General features: G+C 37.5%; 1 protein-coding gene across 1 annotated transcript in view; it reads right to left on the reverse strand.

Moving 5' to 3' along the window:
• Window positions 1–263: 263 nt before the first annotated feature.
• The window catches only part of LOC124231372 (PAX3- and PAX7-binding protein 1), a 34,924-nt gene continuing 13,074 nt past the window's right edge, over window positions 264–22,113 (reverse strand). Inside the window, exons 8-18 of the mRNA XM_046648153.1 lie at window positions 19,442–19,565; window positions 15,911–16,010; window positions 15,708–15,823; window positions 13,121–13,320; window positions 11,865–12,009; window positions 11,064–11,185; window positions 10,157–10,233; window positions 9,696–9,762; window positions 5,338–5,484; window positions 3,261–3,415; window positions 264–510 (exon numbers count right to left, since the gene is read on the reverse strand). Coding sequence (XP_046504109.1) covers window positions 393–510; window positions 3,261–3,415; window positions 5,338–5,484; window positions 9,696–9,762; window positions 10,157–10,233; window positions 11,064–11,185; window positions 11,865–12,009; window positions 13,121–13,320; window positions 15,708–15,823; window positions 15,911–16,010; window positions 19,442–19,565 — 1,371 coding nt within the window. The 3' untranslated portion in view covers window positions 264–392. The remainder of the gene's footprint in view (window positions 511–3,260; window positions 3,416–5,337; window positions 5,485–9,695; window positions 9,763–10,156; window positions 10,234–11,063; window positions 11,186–11,864; window positions 12,010–13,120; window positions 13,321–15,707; window positions 15,824–15,910; window positions 16,011–19,441; window positions 19,566–22,113) is intronic.

A 22,113-nucleotide genomic window follows, 5' to 3' on the forward strand; every position in this document is an offset into this window, starting at 1 on the left:
GCTTACTCTGTAGGAAAAAAACCCACAAATTTCCAGTGTGAAAGTAACTCCACGGTGGTATAAATATATATATGCATAATTACACAATTTACACTGCATGAATCATTTCTAGAGAACAATTAACTGAGAGGGTTAATCTGAATGACCATATAAAATACTTCTGTAAACAAAGTATGACAGGCAGTAAGGAAAACATTCATAGACTTCCTAGAAATAACGTGAATTCCTTTCATTCCGAAGAAATTGCATTTAAGGACACAGTATTGAATATTAATAATGTTCTTTGTATTAAAACAAGAATCAATATTTTACAGTTTAAGAAACTTTACATATATACAAATTTATACATTGGGAATGGTATGAAAGCAAACAGGCTTTTCAGTCTCACAGATCTATTTTCCTTCAATTAAAGACTTAAATTCTTTCACATTGTGGTCACTTGCAACAGACATAGCATGATCCAGAGCTCGAACACTTGCAAGGAGCTTTACTATCTGTTTTATGTTTTCCCTAAAAGAGAAAAAATGTGGCAGTATTTCATTAATTAGTACAAAAGCCTTTTTAAGGGAAAATTTGTTATTGACTTTACGACCATTTTTGAGGTTTTGCAATCAATTTTCTAAGCATACGTTTTTAAAGAAGGGAAACAAAGAGATAAGCAAGCTACAGTGGTTAAAAAATTTTTTATCCATATAAAAGAAAACTTGTAGGGGCTGGCCCAGTGGCGTAGTGGTTGCGTTTGCGGCTCTGCTTTGGCAGCCCAGGGTTCATGGGTTCAGATCCCGGGGGCAGACCTAGCACCACTTGTCAAGCCATACTGCGGCAGCATGCCACATAAAATAGAGGAAGATTGGCACAGATGTTGGCTCAGTGACAATCTTCCTCAAGCAAAAAGAGGAAGGTGGCAACAGATGTTAGCTCAGGGCCACTCTTCCTCACAAAGAAAAAAAAAGGAAAAGAAAACTTGTATATGTTTAAAGGACTAACCCAGAGACAGAGGGCTCATTTTCAAAAACAAAAACAACCCAAAATTTCATTCAGATCAATGATTTTCATTAAGAGCTAGTAAGGAAAGAAAGTAATCTTTTGTTAAACTACTTCAGAGCCCTGCCTCTCATTCCTTCCCAATCCAGGGTCCCAGCTCATTCAGAATAACCTGAAACACAAATTATACTCGTGTGTATTCATCACCAATCCACCATCCGGCATCATTTCCACTCCCCCAAAATTTCCAATAAAGCATAACCTGGCTTCCTTATCAGCCCAGCTAGAAGTCCTTCTGCCTTATTAAGTAAACATCAAATTTTAGCACACATCAGAACTACCAGGAGGGACGTTACACCACCAATCACCAGGCCCCACCCCCAGAGTTCTGATTCAGTAGGTCTGGGATGAGGTGTGAGAATCTGCATTTCTAACAAAGCTCCCAAGTGAGGCTGATGCTGCTGGTCCAGGAAGCACACTTTAAGACTGGCCACTTTAACGTGCAGTTTGAACCACTTGTGAGAAACAGCACACATGTGATATTATTAGTTGTCTCTTCTCTTCTACAAAATTATAGTAAGCACCTTTCTATTTTTTTTATTTTGTTTATTTTTTTTTTGAGGAAGATCAGCCCTGAGCTAACATCTGCTGCCAATCCTCTTTTTGCTGAGGAAGACTGGCCCTGAGCTAACATCCGTGCCCATCTTCCTCTACTTTATATGTGGGATGCCTGCCACAGCATGGTTTGCCAAGCGGTGCCATGTCTGCACCCGGGATCCGAACCAGGGAAGCGGAACGTGCGAACTTAACCGCTGCAACACCGGGCTGGCCCCAGTCAGCACCTTTTAAGGAAGGATTATTTGTAAAACTTTGCAACACATGAGGAAACTTTGCACACAAAAGGTACTTAAATAGCTGCTGAAATTCTTTTTCTGTAGAAAAGTAAATAGTTTGTTGATATTTAACTTCCAAACAAAAACACTATTAAATATAAATAAATCAAAATTTAAAATGTGAACAGGATTTATCTAGTAAAAAACAACACATTGAAAAGAAACATTAGTGGCAATAAACAACAACCAACATCAAAATGACACACACTAAGCAGGAAATTAAAACAGAAACCAAAATCACCTGCCAAAGAATTTTACCACTAAAATCTTTACTATCTAACTTTGCTTTTAATTTTACTGTAAAAGAGCAAATTTTCTCTCAAGAAAATAAGGTTCTTTTTCATGGAAGGGGAAGGAAGAAAAGAAAAAGGTTTTGTTATAGGAGTATGACTATTGGTATGATGTAAACAAAAATGCAACTGACATTAAGAAGAATATATGAAATGCAACTTTTAAAAAGAAAACTCTTCCAAATTGTACTAGTTGTTATTATTATTGACTTTTTATGCGAGAGATTTATCCCAAAATTACAAGAACACTCAATACAATGTCCACAAAAAGGAATAATGATTCGTTTATTCATTCCTTCCTTGCAACCCTTGATAAAAATCATGCATAAGCTGCTCCCAAAAAATTATGAGTGACGATCTTTAGTCCAGGATACGAATATAGAAAAACTCAACCTACAGCACGCCCATCCCCAAATTGGGAGAGATCCTTCAATATGCTTTGGGTAAGCACTAGACTGTCTTTGTAGGGCTTACATCTATATAATGACCTCCAAAGACCAAGATCCATGACACTTTAAGAGCCGGAGATCTTCCCAATTCTTCAAGGGAGGAGACAGAGAAAACAATCATTCACTCATTCCCTTTAGGGCTGGGCCTTACCAGAAGTCTTAATACCTTCATAAATAACATATTGATAAAGGAATTAAGTAAAAATTGCAAAAATGAAAACTGATGTGAATTTCTGCTAGGTTTACCAATACTAAGTCAGTGTATAGTTTAAATTAAACATGACTCTACTTAAAACATTTTTTCTTTTTTGTAAAGATTGGCACCTGAGCTAACAACTGTTGCCAATCTTCTTTTTTCTTTCTGCTTTTTCTCCCCAAATCCCCCCAGTACATAGTTGCATATTTTAGTTGTGGGTCCTTCTAGTTGTGGCATGTGGGATGCTGCCTCAACGTGGCCTGATGAGCGGTGCCATGTCCGTGCCCAGGATCCGAACCAGCGAAACCCTGAGCCGCAATAACGGGGTGTGCGAACTTAACCACTCGGCCACAAGGCTGGCCCCAAAACATTTTAATAATACTAAGTCTGACAACTAACCAAAGACTCTATATCACTACCATTTCATTAAATAATTACATATAATTACCTTGCATTTCTTTTTTCCACATCAGAGCATCCGATACTATTTCTGTAAATTGTATCTGCTAAGTGTACAAGGTATCGACAGAAGTTTTCTAGCTGAGAAATAGTTCTTTCTCCTTTCAGATTCATGAACCACTGCTTGGGGAAACAATTGATTACCTGTGAAGAAAGATGTAAAATAAAGTAGTTAAAAGAAAATAAACGAAAGTGTGTAAAAGCTGAGTCTAGATAACAGGTACAATGTATTTAACTAGAAGACTTGCTAATGAGCTATATATAACTGATTACTTTAAAGGGATATTCTTTTAAACCTGACTTCCTACATTAACGATACAAATACACCTGAATATACCTGAATTTTTAACTTCAACAGATAGGTACTCACAGCAAAAGATAAATTTCTCCAATATTTAAGCAAATTAGGGAGATCAAATTGACAACCAATTGCTTCATTTTCCAGTCTTCCAGGAAGCCCTAAACGAACTGAATTGTCCTTTACCAGCAGCTTTTGATATAAAAACATATGTTGTAACCCCTCCCTATGCTGAACAACTCAGTTAGTAGGCATTCATGCCAGCAGTGGGAGCCATGCTGGCCCAGAGTGGGGTGAAGACAGCATCACACCAGAGGGTCAGCCTGGGGCAAGAGCCTACACAGGGTGAAGAGGACACAGCTGCAGTATAAAATCCAAGCAAGGAATGGCTGATTTGCACACAGGAAAGTGCAGCTTAGTAAGCGGTGTCAGTCCAAGAAGGTAGAAACGGTTCCCCACAAAGAACTCAGGGATGCTTGGAGAAATGACTGATTTCAGGGCTGGAGCTGAGCAAACACAAGATGAGAATGCAACATGGTGTGCCAGAAAGTAAGAAAGAGCTCCTCAAAATGAGAGGACATGCCAGAAGGTCAAAGAAGTCAACTTGAAGGGACTCCTACTAATGAAATCCAGGAAAGTCCTGCCAAACATGCAGAATCTGAATCTAATCATGAGAGATTAGCAGACAAACCAAAATTGAGAGACATTCTACAAAATAACTGGCCTATCATCTTCAAAAGTGTCAAGGTTATGAAGGGCAAGGAAAGACTTCAAGACAAGGAAAGACTAAAAAGACATGACAATTAAATGCAAAGGATGATCAGGAATTTCTTTTACCAATGATGGATATTATTGTGATAACTGACAAAACCTGAAGAGGAGTATAAGGATTAGGTGACAGTAACCTATAAATGTTAATTCCCTGATGTTGATGGTTATATTATAATCATGCTGAAGAATATGCATGTTTATAAGGAAAAGACACAGAAATATTTGAGGGTGGGGGATATCATGTCAGAGACTCTGACATGGTTCAGGGAAAAAAACTCTTTGTACTGTACTTGCAAATTTTAATTTTGTGATTGTTTCAAAAAAGATCAAATTGGGTAACTCACATATTTAAAGTAGAAAAAAATAATATTAAGTAAAATTAGTTCTTAAATGAGAAAGGAGACCATTTGTTTAGTAACACAAAATAGCATTCATTCAACTGTTAAAAAATTATTATTCTGAAATTAAAACTTTTATTACTGCCTATGAAAATACTGATATAGACAGACGGAAGGATAGATAAACATGTATAACAATATGAATTCTTATATAAAAAATGCTAAGGGGGTTTAACTACCTGGGAGACAAACTGATTTTCAACATTACACCAAATTCAATAATCAAGGGAGTTTCCATAAAATTCTCAAATCTCTCTTTCTTAAAGATTGGAACCTCAGCTAACATCTTTTGCCAATCTTCTTTTTTTTTTTTTCCTTCTTCTTCTTCTGCCTAAAGCACCCCCCAAGTACATAATTGTATATTGTAGTTGTAGGTCCTTCTGACTGTACCATGTGGGACGCCACCTCAGCATGGCTTGATGAGCGGTGCCACGTCTATGCCCAGGATCTGAACCGGTGAAGCCCCGGGCCGCTGAAGCAGAGCATGCGAACTTAACTACTTAGCCATGGGGCTGGCCCCTCAAATCTCCCTTTAAACAAAGAAAATTTAATTCATTTTAGCTTATGCACTTTAAAAACTACAATATGTGTCAACTCACATTTTGGGCTTTTTTGATGCTGTCATCTCCATATTCTGAATTCTGGAAAGCCATGAGAATGTATCTATTTAATAAACCATCTATTGATAACTCCTGAAGAGTTTTATTTGAGAAAATGCCATACCACTGAAGAAAATTCCCTAATAGCTAGAAAGAAGAAAAAACAATTATTTTTCTCAGTTTTATTGATATAATTGACATATAACACTGTATAAGTTTAATTATAACACTATACATATATATAACTTTAAAGTCTACAACATAATGATTTGATATAAGTATATATTGTGAAATGGTTACCAAAGTTAGTTAACATCCCTCACCTTATAGTTACAATTTTTTTTCCACTTGTGATGAGAAATTGTAAGATCTAGCAACTTTTCAATATATAATACAGTACTGTTAACTCTAGTCACCATGCTGTACATTACAACCCCAGGACTTATTTATCTTCTAACTGGAAGTTTGTATCTTTTGACCCCTCTCACTCAACCCCTCCACCCCCTACTCCCTGCTTGTGGCGACCATAAATCTGATCTCTGTTTCTATAAGTTTAGTTTTATAGAAGGAAAAAAAAAAATTATTGACAGGCAATGTTAAGCAATTAAATTAAGTACAAAGTGAATTAAACAGTAAAACATCTTATGAAATTCGGTGGACTGTGTCTTGCTGAAGTACTAATAAGCAGTTTTAAAGGTCCCAATTTTCCTACAATGACTGAGGATTTGAATTTTAAATTTTAATTAATGTACATTTAATTAAATAATTAAAATTAACTAATTAACTAAAATTCTAAAAGCCACATGGAGCTAGTGGCTGCTGTATTGGACAATGCAAACATAGAACATTTTCCACCATTACAGAAAGTGCTACCGGGCAAGTACTGATTCTTAGATACATGTCCTCCACTCACAATCGTGCCTAAGCTGGTCCAATGACTACCCAAAAAGACGGAAATTCCTTTTTTTTTTTTCTTTTTCTCCCCAAATCCCCACAGTAGATAGTTGTACACTTTTAGTTGTGGGTCCTTCTAGTTGTGTTTTTTTTGTGCGTGTGCACGCTTCTTTTTTTTTCTTCCCCAAATCCCCCCAGTACATAGTTGTATATATTTTAGTTGTGGGTCACTCTAGTTGTGGCATGTGGGACGTCGCCTCAATGTGGCCTGACAAGCGGTGCCATGTCCGCGCCCAGGATCCGAATCCGCGAAATCCTGGGCCACCAAGGCAGAGCGAGAGAATTTAACCACTCAGCCATGGGACCGGCCTCGGAAATTCTTTTTTTGACTACAATACTGCATGCCTACTGGATCTCATGAACCTAAACTGAGCCGTGTCGCTTGGACATCTCAAACTATTCAAGCTCAGTACATATAAAATGGAAGCCCCCAGCCCATCCCACCACAAAATGTTCTAAGTTTCCTAGTACTTCTCATCTCAGTAAACGGTAACGCTGACCAACCAACTGATCAGGCCAGAAGCCTGGAGTCATTCTTGACCTCTCCCTCAAGCTGTGTGACCCCACCTCCACCCATTCTGTGCATTTCTCTCAGTTCCTGCTGCGGCCTCCCCTAATCTAGGCTGCCATCATCTCTTCCTGGACCTTGCAGCTACTCAAGTGATTAGGAGCATGAGCTCTGGACTAGTCTTTCCCAAGCAGGGTTCTGTGACTCTTTACTTATGGTTCCCAAGGATGGTGCACAGCAAGTACCTCTCTAGACACACAGGAAAGAAGAGAATTCATCATACACAACAGAGGCTTTAGGGCATTAGGTATTAATTCCTTTACAGAAGCCCCGCCGAAAAGAGCTGCTGAGGAGTCAGACTGGCCTGAGGTAGACTCCCACCTCTACCACTAACAAAGGAATGGCCCTGAGCAGCTTATTCTGTGCCTCACTGTCCCATCAGTACAGTGAGAATAATAGTGTCTAGCTCATGGGATTGTTGTGAGGATTCAGCAAGATAATAATCCATATAAAAGGTGTGGCACAGTGCTTGCAGTAAATATATACTAATCCCCATCTTCACTATTACTGTCCTTATCTATTCAGATGCATTATCTCCACATAGCAGCCAGAGAAGTCTTAAAAATGGCAATGTATTCATGTCACTCCCCTGCTGAGAACCCTTCCACGACCCATACATACATGGTCAACTGATTTTTGACAAAAGTACAAAAACAATTCAATAAAGAAAAAGTCTGAACAAACAGTGCTGGAACAAATGAACTTCAATCCAGGCCTCACGTCGTATGTAAAAATAAACTCAAAGTGGATCACAGGCTTAAATATACAAAACCTGAAACTATGAAATGCCTAGAAGGACAGGAGAAAAACTTTGTGGCCTTCTGTTAGACAAAGATTTCTTTTTTTTCTTCTCCCAAAGGCCCCCCCAGACATAGTTGTATGTTCTAGTTGTGTGTGCCTCTGGTTGTGCCATGTGGGACGTGGACTCAGCATGACCTGATGAGTGGTGCCATGTCTGCGCCCAGGACCTGAACCTGGGAAACTCTCGGCTGGTGAAGCAGAGTGCACAAACTTAACCACTCGGCCACAGGGACGACCCCAACAAAGATTTCTTAGATATGATGCCTAAAGCATGATCCATAACAGGAAAAAGTGATAAACTGGACTTCATCAAAATGAAGGACTTGTGCACTTTGAAAGACTGTTAAGAGAAATAAGACAGGCCACAGACTAGGAAGAAAAAAACAGCCTCTTTGCAAATAATAGATCTGATAAAGTCCCTGTATCCAGAATATAGAACTCAAAGCTCAGTAAGAAAACCCAATTTTAAAAAATGAGCAAAAGATTTGAGGAGATACTTCACCGAAGAATATATACAAATAGCAAATAAGCCAATGAAAACATGCTCAACATCATCAGTCATTAGGGAAATGAAAATTAAAATCATACTGTGATACCACTATATACCTAGCAGAATGATTTTTTAAAAAAATAAATAAATAGGGACTGGCCCTGTGGCCGAGTGGTTAAGTTCGCGCACTCCGCTGCAGGCAGCCCAGTGTTTCATTGGTTCGAATCCTGGGTGAGGACATGGCACTGCTCATCAAACCACGCTGAGGCAGCGTCCCACATGCCACAACTAGAAGGACCCACAACGAAGAATATACAACTATGTACCAGGGGGCTTTGGGGAGAAAAAGGAAAAAATAAAATCTTTTAAATAAATAAATAAATAAATTGACAATACCAAGTGTGATGTGTGGTGAGAATGAGGAATAACTAAATAACTAGAACACTAATATATTGTTGGTTGGAAAACACCTTTGCCTAAGGTATTTATCCAAGTGAAATACAAACTTATATATCCAGAAAAACCTATATCCAAACACTTATGGCAACTTTATTCATAATTACTCCAAACTGGAAACAATCCAATGTCTCTCCATTGGGGAAGGAATACAAAAACAAAACAAAATAAAAAACCTGTGGTATACCCACTATACAATGGAATACTACTTAGCAATAAAAAGGAATGCATCACCGATAACAGAAAACTGATAAATCTCAAACGCATTATGTTAAGTGAGTGAAGCCAGACTCAAAGGCTAGCTAGTACATAATTCCACTCCTGACATTCTCACAAAGAAAACCACAGGACAGCAGAAAGGGCCAGGATGTAGAGGTGGGCTTGGGGAATTCTGGGAGATGGAGCAAGTATTACACATGTTGATTTGGGTAGAGGTTACACATCTACATGTAAATTATAGCTCCTGTATCATCTGGACTGCTTATCTCCTCCCTTACTCTAGCCATCCGGGACTTTTCTCAGTTCTTCTAATGTACCCTGCTCTCCCTCACCTCTGGGCCAACTCTTATTTATTCTTCTGGTCTAATAACCTAAATGTCACTTCCTCAGGGTGGAAGGGGATCTTCTGTGACTCACCAGTCAAGGCCTCTGCGCCCCTTGCCTGTGTTCCCGTACCACCTTGAATTTCTCCTTTCATAATTGCTCACACCTGAGAGTACTTATTTGCTCTCTGTCAACTGTGCTGGATTATGAGCTCCATGAAGGCTCCACTTCTATCTTACTCAGTGTTGTATCCCCCAACTTAGAAGGGTACCTGGCACTCTTTATTTGCTGAATAAATTTACTGTGGTTTAGCAAGGCATTTTGTTGGCTACCCTGGATCTAACATTAGAACTCAGAATTTATTTTCTCCTGTGGAAACATGAAACCTAAATAAACTTGGAATAAAATTAGTTTGTAAAATGGAGAGTGTAGATAGAAGATCTAAGCGTATGGAGTTACTTAATCAAATATTTAAAAACTTTTCAAAATATAATATATGAAGTCAAACAAAACCTGAAGTCTTTTAGACAGCCTACAGACACATACCTTAACTGAAGACCAAAACTGTCGTTGAAAAAACAAGTAAGGCCCAGAGTTTTTATTTTCCAAGACACTAAGAAAAAAGGGGAAACACACCATCATCAAATGTTTTAAATGTTAGTGCCATCTGATTCCCAGAAGAAAAGATTTCAGCAAGTAAAATAGGTGAACCAAAGAATTAAGTAATTTTTCAAGTTTTCAAACAATTACATTCCAGAACATAGTAAGTTTAAAAGGTAACGGAAATTTATTCTGAGATAATAAGGGAGAACAAAGAGCATTACTTGCTTTATTCTGCTTAAGGGAACGATTTATCCCACTGAGCTAGTCTCTTTGGGCTACAGGTTTACACTACATAGGTAAAGTTTATATTTCAAACTACCTTTAGTTTTTCCAGAATTTAAGAAGCCTTCTCTGGAAGATAATGGAGAATATCATCATCTTTAGTGTTCTTAAGAGTTACTTACTTTTTGGGATATAAGGGCATGAATACATCATCGTCTAAAGTTCTCCTCATTCTCAGTAGAAGTGCTTTTAGGTATACCTAAAAAGTTAAAAATAGATCACACATTTTAACAAGGGTTATAATGAAAGTTAACTTTTAGAAAATAAAAATCAGCTATATGCCAAATCATATAAGTAATTGAGTATTCAATTTTGAGTGAACTGTCTTCTCTAATTTTTTACTTTCTTCAGTGAAGGCCCTAAGATCTTTAATACTTACAATTCTTAGTTCACCCCTCATCAATTACCAAGCAATAAAGCCATTCAGAGCTCTTTCAACCCCTTAATCTACCATATAAAGATTTTTAAGACCAGACACATAATCCGGTTCTTCTCAAAATGAAGTCAGTGAAAATACAACAGTGATAATGAGCACCTTTTCCAGTGTCAAAATAGCTCATAAGAATGCACACTGAGGGATGGCAGAAATTTGAAGTTTGGGAACTAGTTAAAAAACAATCTTAGTGGTATTAAATGCTGTTCAAATGTTTTAGCATTTAAATCATCATTACCCATTCTACTAGTTTTACACTTTTCTTTTTTCTAAAAAACGAGTTCTTAAAGGAATGTTTGATTAGTCCGATTGGGAGTGTGGGTGTGGCGGTGAGGATGAGAGAACAGGACAAGCGGGAGGCTGTCTTAGACGAGTAATATTATCCTCTGTATACATATTTCAAACTAAAAACTACTATCTCAAATTTTGTATATTTCAGGCTATAAAGGATTGGATGACCCACGTGGGAGAATCAGATTTTCAGGTTGGCTTAGAACCTAACCACTTATTTTTCTCAACTCTTGCTGATTTTCAAAAGGAGATGGTAAAACTCAAAAAACAAAACACAAACCTTTCATAGATAATAATTAAATTACCTGTGTATTTTTGTTTTCTGCATTCACTACGGAAGGATATCCATTTATTAATTTTAGTGTAATTCCAACCATTCTTGAAGTCTGTGTTGTAGAAAAAGGGTCCCACATATTTTCAGCTATCACTATTGAAAAAAAGTAGGATGTGCTGAGATACAGAAGTAAATTGCAGCGCACTTAAATCTGATGTTAAGCAGTCCTCAACTTAGAAACGCCAATCCTGATTTATTTTTTCTCTCTTTAGAGAGAATAACCTTCAGTCATCTTTGTTCTATTAACTGTGGAAATGTTGCAGATTAGGCAAATACGGAGAGAAGATAGATTCCTCTTACTTTCTGCCACTCAGTGAAAGTAAAGATGGGGGGAAAAAGAGTTTCCATATCCTAGGACATGTTGTCCCAGCATCAAGAATTTCTAACCAAACTCGAAACTTACTTTTAATATCATAAATAGGTTCTTGTCTCAATGTTTCCTAATCTCTTGTGAGAAATTGATGAAAATAATGAAATTGCTCCCCAGAAAAATGCATAGCCCCCCCAGCTATGTATTCACTTTTGCTTCAGGCAGTCTTTAAGAGTCTCTACAATTCGCCTGTGGATCAGTTACTGTCTCCATGGACTGCCCCAAGGTAGTCTGCAAGTCCTAGGTTAAGAGACGTCTACCTTTTAGCCATCTCTGGGCCCGGCTGTAACTTAATCATTTATAATGTAATCTCTATGGGGAAATACATGCTAACTTAAAAAAAATCTTAAAAATAGATTTGAGAAACCCATGTGTTTGAATATTCAGTTCAGAAATCTCTACCTGTTAGTTTAGGAAGAATCACCTTTTCCACAATGGTAGGCAACAGCGCAACATCAACATCATCTTTTTCTTGCTCTCGTTCCTCACAACCATAAAACAGCAAAGATTCAAACCACAGCATAGTCTCAAAGTCACGACATTTTGCCTAGAGAATATTGAAAAGGTTATACAAACATTTAAAATAGTGGCCACTTCTGCTTCTAGCCAGGATAAGAGCAAGAGGAAGTGGGTTTAGTCTTCAGTCATAAACAACTAAAAACTGGACAAAACATATGAAACATCTATTTTCAGACAATGGACCACAGGCAGTACAAGACTATGACCCCTGAAAGAAGGGAATTAAATGAGGCGAGCTCCTGGCCAGGAGAGCAGAGCAGCTGGGGGATCACAAGCAGAGCACAGTCGTGCTGGTTGAGGAGACAGAAGTTGGAGTCCAGGAAGGCTGGGACAGCTGCAAGCTGTGGGCAGAGGAGAGGGCTACACGGAAAGAGAACTCCTGAATGTACACAAGTCCCCTTGAGCTTATGCTGTACGCTAAGACACACACACACAGGGTAAAACTCCACAAGATCTGGCAAAGAGTACCTGGGAGCTGGGAGCTGAATGGTTCCCAGAGCTCACTTTTTTTTCAGTTGTTTCCATGGTTTCAACCTCAGCCCTCTTTTCCTTATAGTTTACACATTCAACCCAGCCTATCTCATTCATGCCCACAGCTCCACCCATAGGTTGGTGAGTTCCAAAACCATATCTTAAACATGACCACTAGACGTATCTAGTCAATTCTAGTCTCCTCCCTTATGTCCCAGGCCAATAGTTGCTACTGATTCCTAACTTTATCAATTTGCCTCCTCCTCCCAATTTCCATTTCCACTGACCTAGTTCAGGTCCTCATTTCACACCTGCCTCAGTGAGCTTTCCCATGAGATTCTAAGGTATTCTGGGATCAAAGGACCAAGTTCTTACCATTCAGTTATGTTCATATCCCAGTGTCATTACATATAATCTTAGTTGACTGCAAAAGGTATTGTATATAAATTGAAAAACAATAGACAGCTCTCTTGAGAAGGGAGGGAGCATAAAAGGAAAGATCCTAAGATCTTTCTGTACCAATTATAGCTACAATCTGTATCACTTACAGCCCCATGCCCTATCTCCCCTGAAACATACTTTGCTTAAGCTTCTATCTCCAGCTTTGAGATTAAAATCACCCAGGCATCATGTTATACTGCTTTCTAACAGTGACAGAAGCCACCCACCTCAAGAGGAGTCCAAGTGAGAAGCTGCAGCCTTATGAGGGGGTTGAACAACTTCGGCAAACAAAGGCCAATGTAAGCATCCTTGTAGGACATGTAGTATTTTGAACGCCAGGCTTCAAACTGGGATTTAATACAGTCAATTGAATAGAAACTCTCAAGGACATCTTCAAAAACTTTGCTGGATTCTTTTGAAATGCGATCTAAAAAAACAATAACAAAAAAACCACACAGAGAACCATAATTTAGTATGCAGGAGAAAAAACACAGTTCAATATTTTCAGCGTTTTCTTTGTAGCTTGAGTATCAATAAGACAGACTTATTAACAAATAAATAATTGTTAATTGCAATTTAAAAGAAGGGATAAACTTGGGGCCAGCCTGGTGGTTAGCAGTTAAGACTGTGTGCTCCGCTTCAGTGGCCCAGTGTTCATGGGTTTGGATCCCAGGCATGCACCTACACACTGCTCATCAGGCCATGCTGTGGCAGCATCCCACACACAAAACTGAGGAAGACTGACACAGATGCTAGATCATGGCTAATCTTACTCAAGCAAAAGAGGAAGACTGGCAACAGATGTTAGCTCAGGGTGTCTTCCTCACCATAAAAACAAAAAAGAAAGAAAAGAAAGGATAAACAGAGATAAGTTTAGATTCCAAATGTCTTTTATGCAAACCCAAGTACAGGTGGTCTTCATTTCACACGGTTCCAATATGTACCATTTTCTGTTATCACACTTCAGTTAAATAACGCCTGTCCCCCAACAACTCAGATCAAATTTCAGTTACCATGGTAGATTAACTGGAGTAATTGCTGCTAACTCTTCAGTCCACAAATCACTGTGTAAATGACAGATGTGCATCTTAATCAGTAACCAATCATATTGCTTCTTTCAAAGTCTGTTGGTGATTGCAGTAACTGACCTAGAAAAGTATCAGCAATGGATGCTAGGATCTTTAAGTGAAAGGTTATTTGATGCCTCCCATGACTTGGGAAAGGGGATCTCTATAATGGAGAGACCTAGTGTGACAACTTAATCAATCTTAATTAACATTGCTAATAGTGGAACAATCTAACATTGGTGATGTGATATTATGCAATCTTACATGAAATATTCTTGCCAAAAAAAGGTTTAACCTGAATCTAATCAAGGCTTCAGACCTAAATTTCAGTTTACAAGAAATACAGTGAATGGAAGAACAAGTTTCCTTAATACCACAAGGAAACAGACAAATACAGAATGTAGGACGTTCTGCAAGTCAAGTGGCCTGGTCTCTTCAAAAGTAATGTCTTAAACAAGTAAGTAATAGGGGCGGTGTGTATGTATAAGGTAGCCGTGGATATTCATTAATTCTAGATAAAAAGATGTAACAACCAAATACAGGGCAGGAACCTTGTGTGGATCCTGGTTTAGAAAATAGAACAACCCAGAAAAAGAGTCAAAAAGTGTTTTTTGGGGGCTGCTGAGGAAAACTGAATACAGAAATGATATTTAAAAATTTTAATTTTCCTTTTTGTTGTTTTTTGGTGAGAAAGATTGGCCCTGAGCTAACATCGGTTGCCAATCTTCCTCTTTTGTTTCTTCCTTCTCCCCAAAGCCCCAGCACATAGTTGTAGACCCTAGCTCTAAGTCATTCTAGCTCTTCTAGGCAGGACGCTGCCACAGCATGGCTTGATGAGCAGTGTGTGGGTCTGCACCCAGGATTCGAATCGGTGAACCCTGGGCCGCCAAAGTGGAGTGTGCCAACTTAACCATTCAGACACGGGGCTGGCCGATAGTTAATTTTCTTAGGCGTGATAATGGTATTGTGATTAGGTAGAAAAATACCCTTGTTTTTAGGAGACACATGCTAAAGTTTTTAGAGGGAAGTGCCATGATGTCTATAAGTTACTTTTAAATGGTTCAGCAAAAGGCACACATATCGATATATAGAGTTAAGGCAAACTTGGTTAACTGATGGTAGAATTGTTGAATCTGGGTGATAGATACATGAGTGATCACTGTGCCACTCTTTCAAATTTTCTGTATGTTTAGAAATGTTCACTCTAAAAAGTGGGAGAAAAATAAGTTTCTCTGACTAAGTTCCAAATGGCTTGCAACCAATATAATTCCAAATAATTATAGCCAACAGTGGAAAATGAAGACTTTTATTTGGGGATCCTTCTGGAAATGCCTGGCACATAGTACCAACTAATTCTCTTGGTTGAAATTAGTGGGGACTCCCAAAATCAGGAATTTCCTTCAGGGCTGAGTGTCCTACTGCCAAGTTTTACTTTTCTAGACCGGACATGCTGCATCAGGGCTGCCCTTGGAATCCGACACATCTGTCACTTAAAATTCTACAATGCTTAAGAATAATGTCATTTACTATGTGAATACTAAATAAACCCCACGACAAGGTGTTACCACTATTTCTGAGAACTATCAAGGTATTTATTAATAAAAATGAGTGTAAGTTTTAACAATGAAGAAAAAGGTGCCTAGTTCTAATGCAGACGCCATGAAACTTCAAATTATTTCATGGTAAAAACCACATCTAAGTAGAAACCAAATTGACAATAAATTTCATTTCCAAATAAGTGTCTAACCTTTTTCCAGATTGAAATTTGTAATATCTGTAGAAGTTTCTTCATCATCACTGGAAAGGCCTTCAAGGTGATCTGCCATCTTACCGGTTTGCTCTCTGGCTTGTCTACGACGAGTCCTAAACAACAAACGTCAAGTTCGCAAACCACAACAAAGACATTGCTCCCTTCACAAACCAACCAAAAGACAGCATTTTTAGAATTACCTCCTGGCCTCCCGTTCTGCAATCCGACGTTTTGCATGCTCTTGATACAGTGCCCGATCTCGTCCAAAGGAATCAAGATTTGGTGCCATCAAAGCTTTATCTGTAAAACAATAATGGTTAAAATTAAAAGCCTTCCTTCAACAACCTTGAGGAAAGAGTTTGCACAGAATAAGCCATAATGACGGACTGCTTGCTAATCTCAACAGCAGGATTCTGCAGTCAGTGGTAAACCAGACAGTTTGCTAGTTTAGAGCAAATCTCACTATTATTCCATGTTCCCATGAAAAGGAATAGAAAAATTAACGGAGAGTTCAACAACGCTACACAAAGGCAACTGAGTTTAATCAGGTTTTACTCTAAGTAACAGAACTAGTTTATGCTATCATGATGACCAAAAATTAAAAATCTAAATTACCTGTTCAAAGAGAAAAACAATAGATTATTTTTTTAAGGAAGAAGAACTTGAGCATCACATGCTGAATGATATGAAATGACAGCAAAGAAACACAGGGAGGATGAGAAAAAAGCTTTGTTGCATTTACTAATCTATTTTATTCTAATTTTGCTTTGCAGAAATTTATTCTCTATTACTATGTTTAAGGGCAGAATCAACATGTAGACTGAAAATCATATCCGAGTAAGACCACCTTATGTTTTCTCAAACACTACTCTTTCAAAGCACAACTTCTTTATTTCTTATTTTCCCTATTTTCTCTCTCTTTTTTAACTTTTTAGGACAATTTTCTAGCTTTAGCTTCTAACTTTCCTATTTAAATTTCTATTTCAGTTACCATATTTTCAGTTTCCAAGACATAAAGGTTCTTGTTCTTAGAACGTTCCTTTTCTATAGCATCCTCTACTTGTGTTATGTGTCGGATACCCTCTGTTATCCCCCTGAGAATATCAATGACGTTTTAAATTTTCTTCTGCCACCTGCATTGTCTTTGTTCCCTCAGTCCCTCTGGTTCCATTGCTTGTGTTGGACTCTCTGATGATCATTAACTACCTCATACATAACAACAAGACTGGAAATTCTGTGGACAACAGGTAGGATTTGTCTAACAAAGGCATCTCCGTCACATTACTGGGTAGAAAGTCAACTCTTGCGTTGGGGGTCCCCAGATGTTAGTGTCTCAGGGTCTTTTCTCTGGACCCATTCTCTTTCTCCAGAGAAGAGTCCTCTAGTCTCTTGCCTAGGGTAGAAGGAGGAGTGGGGAAAACATCTGTCTGCAATACTTCCCTGATTTCTATATTTCAGTTCCACACTATAAAGGTATTCTGTAATATATGAGGTAGAAATGGCAATCAAACAACCCAAGAGACAGGAGGGGGGAAATCACATGCAAAATGAAAGACATCACTTTAAGCCTTTGGCATATTTGTTCCCTGGTATCAGAAATGTGTCACCAATAGCAGCAACAGAAAAGATAAAACCAAAAAGTAGCTCTCTACTTCAGTGTAGCCTAACTATCCTAGACACTACTATTTTTAAAAATTGACTTTCTTACTGAGTTTTTCATTCCTATTTCACAACAGCTCAGATATTAGGAAGTAAGATTGTTCCAGAGTTCACTAATTATGAAGAAAGGTTAGTAGAGTAAATAAGAAAAATGCCCCAGCCCTACCTCAACTGTGGGTTCACTACACACCATAGATGAATTAACTAAAAAATCCCAAACAGAAATGACTCCTCTCTTTAAGAGGGATCTTTCATTACCGAAATATTTTAAAGAATATTTATTACTCTAATAAAGATTTACAATGATGCTATGTTTATAGATTTTATAAAATACGCATTGAGGGAGATATGAGTAGATAACTCAAGTGACAGCCTCCTTCAATTCTGTAAGAACTATATGCAGTAATTGTGGTGTTTATAAATCTGAACAGATGGATTTCAGGCTTTTTTGTTTCTTTAAAAAGAGATCAGAAATAGAATTGATACTTCAGTGTCCCAAGTAATTTTCCTCAAATCTTTGGCAATTAATGAATACTCCCTCTAGGGCAGTATTTTTCACTTTCTCATTATCTTTCGATTTCTTTCCAAATCTCAGTCTAATTAACATACATCATTCACCCCTTATTTGAATTCCACAGTAAGTAAATAGCTTCAAATTATAAAGAACAGATTATGGGCAAGAAAAGTACTTAATAAGATGCATAGCTCACATAAACCATTTAACTTAAAAGGAAATTACTTCGCTTCATAGGTATAATGGTTACCTGTAATCTGCCCCAGAAATCTGGTTCTGTCTGGATCAAAAGTGATCTGGGAGGGATGCATTAGTCATTTAGGTGCCTGCCCAATACAGCAATAATCCAATTTAAGCTTTTGTGGCAACAAGAGGAGGTCAAAGCCATTCTCATGGCTCACGTCTGAGTCAGAATCAGCTCTGAGGGCCACATTACCATCTCTTTACGGTGCTCCAAAACCCATCCAACATACAGGAGGATGCCTTCTCAGGGATCCAATGTCTATCTAATTTAGAGGACACCCTGAATGACAAAGGATGGTTTTCAGAAAGAATAACACTAGGGCCCTTTGCACTTGGATCATCCAGGGTGGCTGTTTAACATGCAGATTACTGGACACTATCCAGGACCTAGACAGAATCTCTGGGGATAGGACCAGGAAATCTGCATTTTAAATAATACCATGGGTAATTCTGATAGACACTTCTATTTGAGAACTGCTGACATAGGGAACAAAGAGATGACAAAAGAAGCCACAAGAAATCCATGCTAGGAAAATTCCTATTAGGGCACCCAAGAATATGAAGGGCAATGGAAAAATGGAATTAAATGGTTTAAAAGGTCTGATTAAAGCATCTTAACTAAACTAGTTAATAAGAGGTTTCCAATTAATTTTGGTTTTCCATATACATCATAATGAAAAGAATATAAATTCAATTTCTAAATTTTTTCACTAAAATTTCAAGAATTGCAGGCATCAGTTGACTTACTAAAAAACCCAATATATAAGGCAAACTAGAAAATAGAAAAAATTTTTAAATACAAAAAATTTTGCCTTATCCAAGGGGTGAAGCTAAAAATTAGTCCCCTAACCTTGGAGTTGTATCACTTGTTATATAATAACCCCCCCCCCCCCCCCAAAATTCCCCAGTCCCTAAACTCAAAATCTTTCACTGTGGTCAACAATAGCATTTGTAGTGGTGTTATGAACAGGATGGAAATGGTGGGGAAATCATCTAGGGCCAAAGAGATAGTGGTTTTAACATAAAATACTTATGTCTTTGTCTAAACTCTAAAGAATGAAAAAATACACCCAAAGAAGAATAAGATTGATAGAATATTAGTACATGTTTTTGAGCTCCTTTGAGAAGCTATATATTCTTAAACACAATCCAAGTACATGCTGTTATAATTTTTAGATCTACCTGACACAAGAGCAGGGAAATTTATTTCTTTAAAAAAAAAAAACAACGCTCTGAGATCTCTAATTTTCAATTAGGCTGTACTAAGTAAACAAGGTTGTTTAATGAATAATAAAAACCTTCAAGATGGACTGACTTGAATGGCTTGAAAACTCCGAAGATTCATCTTTAATATCATCTTGTCGTCTTTGGACAAGGCGGGAAGCTCGCTGTTTGTACAGCTGATGTATTGCTGATTCAAGTTCATTAATCAGTGGCACCTGTAAAAATACAACACACTCCGTAACACCAAACTCCTCAGCTGCTTCCTTATTTGAGGGTTCCATACTATTTCCGGATTTCTGAAAAAGTACCCTCTACGGATCATGATCATGAATTCCCTTTGGGACACAAGCACAATTCAGTTTTACGATGTTTAGGAAACATCACTTCTTCTCTTAATCCATACACAGAGCTATAATGTCCAGTGCCTAGTTATTGGAGCAAAAGTTTGGTTAGGAAACTTAACACTTCAATATTAGTAAAGAGAGCAAGTAAAGAAATGTCAAAAATTTTAGTGCTTTTCTTTTAGAATAAAGTACTTGGAAGTTTTTTAAAGTCCATTTTTAGTTTTCCAGCAGCATGATCTCTCCCTCACAATTTTTGTAGTTTAAAATAAACCATTATTGCTGTATGATATCAAAAATACGCACAGTTCTATTAAGAACAGGGGTCTGCTAACTGACCAATTTTGGACACTTAAATTGCCCTGCCACTCCTTTGCACCAAGTACCTTACAGTAACCTTACACTATTTTGTAGCTTTATTATACATTTTAAATGTAAACTGCATTTATTTACATTAATAAGGCAAATAAAATTTCTAGCTATCACTAACCTGTCTAAAATCAATACATCTCAAACTCAGAAAGATCTATTATGTAATAAATTTTTCCCTATTGTGTAATAAAATAATAAAACTCTTCACATGAATTGTCAGTTTACAAAGTCAATAAGTTTTTCCAGGTTACTATCCATAGCTGAGCATTCACTTGGTTCATATGGAATACAAAAGGTTATAGAATGAGACCTGATTTAGAAAGAAAAAAACAGAAAACTTTCTCTTTATAAATACCTTATGTTATAACCAAATGCTATGAAACTTTCACAAAACACTAATGACCACTACACATACCTGAGGAAACCAGAAATTCTAGTTTCCTGATGGTTAGTGCAAATGGAAAACACATTACTACTTAGAGTTTGGGAATACTGGCACCAAGTGTTATAGCAGCTTCCTGAACTGAACAGACTGCAAATGGAAAACAAAAAAAGGCAGGTGGAATACAAAGATGTCTGTAATAAAAGCAATTTCATACACTTGCACGATTCCATTGCAAAGTAGCAAATGTTTACAGAAGGTCAAACTGACGGAGTAATTTTCTTCTTGAATATGCCACAGCATGGGCAACAATGTCCCCAAATGTGCACTGATTATTTTTGACAGCTGAGCCCAGAGACACTATCTTTAAAATGAGCTATAATCCATTTTCTAAGCAATTACTGCCATTATCATTGTAACTTACACTTCACCACCCCCTCATTTTTTTTCAAACCATGCAAGACTGCAGACAAATGTACCTATGTGCCTAACGGGAGTCCTGGAGCCCTGGACACCGCTGACAGTCCTCTGCTGCAAGAGCTACACACCTCAGGTTGCACGAGACAGAATTATTCAATTTCTACTTAAAATCCTGATAACGTAATTTTCCTGTTTAGGTAACTGAAATGCCTTTTAACAAAGCCCAGAGAAAATTCCATTGAGACAAAAAGACCTAAAACACATTTTCAGCTCTTATTCATGTTTCTTAACGATACTGATTTATCACAAGAGTATGCACAGTGACAATTTCTTTACCCTCTCCAAACTTAAAACTGTTATTGACTATTATTATTGCAAGACCAAATTTAAGGCGAAGAACACAAGAAGGAAGATGAAGATAGGGAAACAAAACAATGGAAAGTTAAAATGATCTGCAAATAATTAAAAATCTAAGTTCAAAACCACTTCAGCTTTTATAACAAAAGAGGGAAAAACAAAGGAATGTTTATCTTTTTATGGTCTTACTCTGAAACAATATTTTTGTAGTATAACTGAAACAAATATTCAAATCTATCTAAATGTTCCTTAATATTTCCAAGATGACAAGTTATGACATTATTAACTCAGGAGCAGTCTTAAAAAAACTGAACGTGTAGGAAAATGTCAAAATGAAATAAAATACTCATTTTTAAAGGAGGGGATCTTTTAATTAAAATGTAGTCACTGTATAATATATAAGGTTGAAGATATGCTCCAAAAACATTTACCTAAGTGACTCTGTGAAACCATATTAGCACAATCTGAAGTAAACTTCTCTAGTAACAGGGTAATCAATGCAAGGTAAGTACCCTACTAATTGTTTGTAAAATAGTCAGCAATTAAAAACCATATGAACTAGATGTCTACTAGTCTCTCTAACCCAAGAATGGTATAATCCAGCTGAATATTACTGTCAATATTTCTTAAGAGTTCAGTTTGCAATTATGAGTAAGTTTACTCAAGTAAGTTCCAAAGCAAAGTCCAAGATATTTCAAGAAAGAACTACACAGGGACAAACCTCACTTATAAAGTATCACTTAAGACAAAGATCCTTTCTCTAGTCACAAAGGTTATTAGACCAGCTCCCATCATGCCCAATAGGCTCAAAAGGGCTTTATTAGTAGGAAGGACACAACCACTGGCTCTGACACTTAAGTCCCTTCCCGTCTTGACTCTAGCCCTCTGCAC

Source organism: Equus quagga, chromosome 21 (assembly GCF_021613505.1).
Source record: "Equus quagga isolate Etosha38 chromosome 21, UCLA_HA_Equagga_1.0, whole genome shotgun sequence".
Taxonomy (NCBI): Eukaryota; Metazoa; Chordata; class Mammalia; order Perissodactyla; family Equidae; genus Equus; species Equus quagga.